Genomic DNA, 7436 nt, shown 5'->3' with positions numbered 1-7436 from the left:
TATATAGCCACAATGGCCTCTTAACTTCTCAAATTCTTCCTAGCGCTTTTTGGATACGCTTGTCACCGCAAGCCTCAAGATCCAAGTGCAAGAAATATGAAGAAATTATAATGTCAGGTAGTGGGAAATCACAACTAGGTCACATTGCCAACATGACCACGAGATTGTGATTATGGAACCTGGGTTCATTTCCTGCTACCGGACATCATAATTGTCTTAAGGCTTTGTAGTGACGTGTATCCAAAAAAAGCGTGAAGAATTCGAGAAGTTAAGAGGGCATTGTGGCTATTACTGTTACATATGTATCTGGTAAAAAAGTGACCAGTAGATTCTACATACATATCTATACAGGCGGTCCCCGGTTTACAACGGGTGTTCCGTTCTTGCACTGCATCATAACCCGAAAATCGTCGTAAGCCGGAAAATCGTCGAAAATCGTCAAAAATCATAAGAAAACCTTACTTTTAATGCTCTGGGTGCATTGAAGACAATGTAAACTGCATTATTATTGAGTTTTACATCAAAAAACCTTCAAATTATGATTATTCTGCCGTTTTGGGGCCATATTTCTTCCGTCGGATCGGGCGATGACGCCGTCGAACCCTGGAACATGCGTCGTAAGCCGGGAAATAATTTCTGATGAATATATTTGAAAAGCGTCGTAACCTCGGAACGTTGTAAGCCGGAACCGTCGTAAACCGGGGACTGCCTGTATAGATATAGAGTTTTATTTATTTATTTATTTTTGTCTCGGCATTTCATCGGTAGTCGTAATACAGTAATCTCTCCACTTCAGTCTGAGTGTTGTATCTTTTTTCTTATTGCCCTCTCAGTGTTAACTAAACAGTCAGTATAATCTTGAGTAAAACAATATTCTTCCTTTGCCCTTGTTTCACAGGTTACTCTTTTATATTTCAGATATTGAAAATCCCTTAGATTTTGTATTCTTGAGCATATCTTGTAACACTGTTACTTTTGGTATTAAGTAATACTTTTACCTCTGTACATCACTCACAGTATCCACACCGCCAGTGAAATATTTCTTTGTTTCTAGGTCCCCATAAGCTTGGTTGTGTTTACATTGCATGTCAACAGTCTTGTGTGTTTCCTTCTTCCTCTATGAAAGTGGCAGAGTGAAAAAGCTGTGAAAGTTTTTCGTCTTTTTATTAAAGAGTGAATTTCTTGGCTTTTGTCCTCCTTATCCTTGTTAAATGCCTTGTTACTAGCCACAGACTTTAAAGTTTTGCAAATGAGGTTAGTAAATAATTAATTCTACTGCTTTTGCTGACGCATTTGCATCTGTTATAATTTGTGCGCTGCTTTTTATCTTTTGTAGGTGTCTGGTAATTCCACTATAGTAAAATGATTTTTACATGATTTCTTTCCTTTCGCAGATTTGCAAGAAAAGTACACAGTTTCAAGGATATGAGCAACAAGATGCCCATGAACTCCTGCGCTGTTTATTGGATGCCATAAGGAACGAGGAAATTCTAAGGTCCAAGAGAGCTATTCTTCGGGCTTTTGCTTTGTCAGAAAAAACAGACCCAAATTCAGTGAGCCCTCGACTTAAGAAGATGATTAAAGGTTATGGAAGGCAAGCCACTCACACCATCATTGATCACATATTTGGTGGACATTTGATTAGTACTGGTAAGTCACTCTGTTTAGGATTATCATGGAGCAAGTATTGGTGTATTGATACCCTTTCATTTATTTTCATATGTACCCTCCTTGTTGGGATGTTTATTCTGTGGCCAATTGTCAGCTACATTTACTTGATTTTGAAGATTTTGTCCATTTTATATCAAATCAAAGGCCCAATACAAGTGAGTTCCTTGTAGGAAAATGCATTTTGCAGTAATATTTTAAATAAGTAAGGTTAAGTATGACAGATTTCAAGTGACTACTTGAAATTTGATTAGAGCTTTAGAAATCATCAGATATTCAAGGTTGCTTCCTATCGTTCTTATTTCTTAAAATTCAGTTTGTTCATACACAGACCAAATCTGGGGTCTTATCATTAGGATAAATCTTCTAGTGCCAGCTGGAAACTGGGAAAACTTGATAGAATTGTATATGCAAGGAACTAATGGCATCTGTCCTCTGCCATGAGTTAGGTGGGACAGCCACCGAAGATGGGACTCTTGACGTCTCAGTTTTCTTCTTACCGCCTTCAAGTGAGGACATCTTGTTCTCTCTCTCTTCCCTAAAGCTGGTTCTTTGTTTGCACATGTTTTCTTTCTGTGTTTCAGTGTGAAGGTTTTGTGTGCTTGTGGGGAAGAGTTCTGTTTATCATGAATACCCAGAACCCTTCTGCTAGCTCATCTCTGGATCCCAAAAACTTCAAAGGTTGTGCCCTGGTGTTGGAGGTTTCCCTTGTTCTTGCTTCCTAGCCTCCATGAACATGGATCATATAGATCCTCATTCAACGTGCAGTAGGTGCAGAACAAATATATGTAATGTCACTAATCCTTGTTCAGAATGTCGTTCTTGGTGGGTGGATCAGTGAAGAGGTTCTCCAAGAAGGGTCAGCACGAGTAAGACAAAGACGCCATCCTTGTTGATTGGTTCTACGTCTCCTTCACCTTTTCAGCCCCCTCTTGAGGCTGCCCCTTCTTTTGAGAGGCCTGTTCCAGTTGCTTCGCCTTCTGTACTAGATTTTTCCCATACCCCTTCCTGTTCTTGCAACGATTCATCGAGGGAAGTCTCGGGAGGGGTTTCAGGAGATTTTTTGTCTAATTATACCTCTTCTTTCCCTTCAGGGAGGGAGGGGGCATCACCATCTTTGTCCCTCTTTCCAGCCTCTGATGCACAGAAGATGGTGAGTGTTTGGGCATCATTAGGCCTGTCAGAAGTAACAACTTTGGATGACCTGTTGCCTCACTGCTTGGCTTCTTGATATCCAGTACCATCTACCATGGCTGCTCCTGCTCCCCCAGGCCTCCACTATATGGGGTCTAGTCCTGTGACATCTAGTGGGACGCATATGGTACCATCCGTTCATCATTATGGGTCACCCCTTGTTCTGCTGGCAGTGGTACCAACAGCCTTCTCATGCGATTCGTCTGCTGTTGTGACATCACAGCCAGTTCCCTCCGTGACATCACAGCGAGTTCCCTCCGCGACGTCATCAGCTGCGCCGTCTGCGGATTTCCTGGCCAAAGCAGTGTTGGAGAGACTGGATTCAGTGATTGAGGAGAAATGTAATTTTTCTTGTAAGAAGAGACATGAGTCTTCTATGTCTTCTTCTTCTTCTTCTCCGTTGCCAGCATTGCAGTCATCTGTGTCCCCTGTATGTTCTCCGGTCAAGCATGGCAGAATTAGGGACTTTGTGTCTGATCCTAGTGCCAAGAAAAGGAGGATCATTTCTTCTTCTTTGAGCCGGGACAGTCACATCCCAGTCAGGAGCCATGTTCTGGAATCGGCAGTGGCTCACAAGTTGTCAGCTGTACATGACTGTGGTTCTCCCACGTTCATGTGTCCTCAGAAGGCTACGGATGTAGGGGATATTCGAGCCTCCTCAGCCTTGGCCATGGGTCGTGACTCTTCAGCTGTGGATGGTGTTGGGACATCTTCAGGAACTGTATGGACATATGTGGATGATGGCGTTCGTTCTGTGGACTCGGATGTACAAGGACCTCTCTCTAAAAGGAAACATGAAATAGTGCCTTTATCTCCTGTTTGGCCTATTAATGTTCGGAGAAGGATGTCAGCCCTCTGATCAAGAGATCCCCGTGTCCTGTTGCAGATTCTTGTGATGACACCCGGGCAGATGTGAACGGCCATACAGTATCTAGGCTGCTAGAGGATGGAGATGGTAGTCGTTCATCAGACCGTCGATCAAAGTCTCGTTCACCCAGAGGTGTTCGTAGTTCCCCTTCAGTGAGTCACGGCTGAAGGAGTGTGGGTAGGCTCGGTCATAATTCGTCTCCAGAACAGTTGGACGTGAGGAATGTTCGTCATTCATGGTTGGGATCGAGGAGCAGATACCATGGCTGATGTTGGTCTTCCCCTGGCCGTGGGTATGACAGTACCACAGGAGTTGGAGGATTTGGGTAGCCAGGAGTTTCTTTCCTCTCATGCAGTGGTTATAGATCTGATTCGTCAGTTCAATAATCTTTCTAAGAAGACTGAAACTCCTTCCACGATTGCTCCTACAGGTATCGAAGCCCTTTTAGGTCCTAAGAAGGATGTTAGGACTTCTTTTGAATTGCCGTGCTCCAGTCATGCAGATTTGGTCCTTCATCATGTGAATTTGTTAATCTCGGGTCGGGATAACTTGTTACAATTGAACAGATCTTTCAAGTTTCTCTGAGCCCCTCTACTTCCAAGTAGACAGAGAATTTTGGACATAATGCGTTTATGGCTGGGCATAACTTTGGATCAGGTTAGGACAGAGCTTCTCTCCCTACGTGTCAAGAAGCAGTTACATTGGAGTTGACAGCGTCTTGAGTCTTCCAGGCAGCATCTTGGTTGGATAAATGGTCGACAACGGTGGCCAAAATTACCTTGTTTGCTGCTGCAAGGAGTTTGGTGGCTAAGACAGCTTTTATCAGATTGCTCCAGTCTGGTTATAAGGCTATCCCACACTTAATGAATCTGAGCGCTAATGTACCAGCCAATATTCTGTTGATGAGAAGGGACGCAGCCCTAGCTAAGGTAGCCCGGTCAGTGGATGTGGACTCCTTATTGTCACTTAGGAATGGTGATATTTTGGAGTCCCAATTGCTGCTGCTGAAAGATACGCTGGAGGTGGCCATTGATAGATGTTGGTCTCATATGAATGATAGGCTAGTACAGTAGGCAGTGAGCAAATCTGCTGCTACTCGACACAATATTGGAAGACCGACGCAACATCCTACACTGAATAAGATAGTGAGACGTGCTCCTGCGCCTAGACCTCCTCAATCAGCCTCTTCAGCGAAGAAATCTACGCAACAACGGCCCTTTCAGAGCTGTGCTACAAGAGGGAGGGGAAATAGGGGCAGAGGCAGAGGTACAAGACGATAGAGTGGGCGCCTCTCCCCATTCATTGCCACCAGTGGGGGGATGCCTGGCGAGCCACTGGTCTATGTTGCAGAGATAAGGGGCGGAGCTGTGGGCAGTAGATGTCCGTCAGGTAGGTTATCTACTCCCATCCAACTTTACACTTCCCCTTTCAGATTGCTCTCTCCTGCACCTCTCTTACAATCCAGGATCGCAAAAACACCTAGCACTGCAAGAGGAAGTGAAGAAGATGATGGAGAAGGGGGCAGTACGGCAAGTAGAGCGTCCTTCGCCAGGGTTCTACAGCCGAATCTTCCTGGTCCCAAAGGCCAACGGCTGATTGAAGGACAGTCATAGATCTGTCAACATTAAACCTGTTTACCAGGAAGACGAAGTTCAAAATGGAGACTCCGCGAACAGTCTTAGCAGCAGTCAGGTACAACGACTTTATGCTGACTATAGACTTGAAGGATGCTTACTTCCAAATCCCAATCCATCCTTCCTCCCGGAAGTTTCTTTGCTTCAGTCTTGGGGGAAAGGTGTTTCAATTCAAGTTGCTTGGCTTTGGTCTGACAACGTCTCCGCAGGTGTTCACGAGAGTGTTCACTTTGGTGTCGACGTGGGCTCATTCTCTGGGGATCAGACTTCTGAGGTACCTCAATGACTAGCTGGTCTCAGTGGGTTCCAGGGAAAAGCTGATTCAGGACAGGGTTTGACTGTTTCAGTTTTGCCACACCTTAGGCATTGTGGTAAATTTGGAAACGTCAAATCTAATCCCCAGTCAGAGGATTCTGTACCTGGGAATGGTGATACATTCAGCAGTGTTGAGAGTTTTCTGTTGGAGCAGAGTATCAACAAGTTCAGGACAGTAGCTCTTGCCTTTCTCTCAGAAGAAACACAACCAGTGAAACAGTGGCAGGTTTTTCTGGGCCTGTTGGCCTCTCTGGAGAAACTGGTTCCTCATTGCTGTCTGCATCTACGGTCATTACAAGGGAGACTGAATGAATTTTGGTCTCCAGCAAGAGATTCCCCTCACATGCAAGACCCGTTGTCATCAGAAGTGAGAAGCGACCTGCTGTGGTGGTTGGATGATGACAATCTGACAGTGGGAATACCTCTCCATTCACCCCTCTGGAACTTCTACTGTTCTCAGACGCTTCTTTCAAAGGTTGGGGGCTCATCTCTATAGAGGACCTCTTGAACTCTGGAGAGTGGAGTCAGCAGGACAGCAGAGTGCACTTCTATGTGCTGGAGTTGAAGGCAGCATTCTTAGCACTTCAGCAGCTTCAGACTAGGGTGATAGGGCACTCCGTTGTCTTGATGTCGAACAACACGACAGTAGTGGCTTATGTGAACAAACGGGGGTAGGGGGCTGGTGTCTTACCAACTTCACCTAATAATAGTTCAATTACATCAGTGGGCTGTAGACAACTCAGTGGATCTTATGGCCAGGTACATTCCAGGCAAAAGGAATGTAGTGGCCGACAAACTAAGTCAGCAGAGACAGATTCTGGGAACAGAATGGTTTCTGTATCAGGAGATTGCGGACAGGCTGTTTCGTGTGTGGGGATGCCAGTGATAGATCTCTTCACTACAAGATTCAACAGGAAGCTAGAGGCCTATTGTTCAGTAGTCCCAGACATGTTTGCAGTGGCGGAGGACGCCCTTTAACATCCATGGAACAACCTGGACATGTACGCTTTCCCTCCGTTTTGCCTGATTCGTCATGTCCAGAACAGAGTGATGAGATCCCAGAATCTCAAGATAGCTCCTTTATGGCCTCAAGCAGAATGGTCCGGATCTGCTTTCTCTGCTGTCAGAGGTTCTGAGAGAGATACCTCCCTGTCACAGTCTGTTGTGTCAACCTCATGTGGGGAGGTATCTCACCAGTCGATAGAGTCCCTGTCTCTTCACAGATGGAGACTATCAAGTATCTCCTGCAAGCGAGAGGCTTTTCTCGAAGAACAGTGTCTCAGATATCAGGTTATCTCAGACAGTCCTCGATGTCCTTGTATCAGGGAAAGTGGTCCACCAACTGTGATTGGTGTCGTAGACAGGGTTCCTCTCCACTCGGAACGTCTATTCAACAGATAGCTGATTTCCTAGACTTTCTCAGAACAGAAAAACTTCTTTCTATGTCTGCCATAAGGGCTACAGAGCTGCTTTGGCTGTAGTTCTACGTATGAAGGATGTGGATATAACTACATCTTGGGAGATATTCATGCTGATTAAGAGCTTTGACCACTTCTTTTCACCTAGAGAGCTCAAGTCTCCTAGTTAGGATTTGACTCTTCTATTGACTAGCCTTACTAAGGCCACCTATGAAGGATTTGACTCTTGTATTGACCAGCCTTACTCAGGCCACCTATGAACCATTGCAGCAGGCTTCAGATAGATATTTGACCCTGAAAGCAGTCTTTTTGTTAGCATAAGAGTCATTAAAAAGGGTA

At 44.9% G+C, this 7436-nt stretch overlaps 1 protein-coding gene across 7 annotated transcripts in view; it reads left to right on the top strand.

Moving 5' to 3' along the window:
• Usp16-45 (ubiquitin specific protease 16/45) overlaps positions 1-7436 on the top strand; it is a 363690-nt gene that overhangs the window by 163954 nt on the left and 192300 nt on the right. For all 7 annotated transcript variants that reach the window (XM_067083793.1, XM_067083791.1, XM_067083792.1 and 4 more), the window contains one exon: positions 1395-1650. In XM_067083793.1, the coding sequence (XP_066939894.1) occupies positions 1395-1650 (256 nt within the window). The remainder of the gene's footprint in view (positions 1-1394; positions 1651-7436) is intronic.

Source organism: Macrobrachium rosenbergii, chromosome 41 (genome assembly GCF_040412425.1).
Source record: "Macrobrachium rosenbergii isolate ZJJX-2024 chromosome 41, ASM4041242v1, whole genome shotgun sequence".
In the NCBI taxonomy this organism is placed as follows: Eukaryota; Metazoa; Arthropoda; class Malacostraca; order Decapoda; family Palaemonidae; genus Macrobrachium; species Macrobrachium rosenbergii.
Note: the sequence above shows the minus strand (reverse complement) of the source record. Positions and strands in the feature narration are given on the sequence as shown.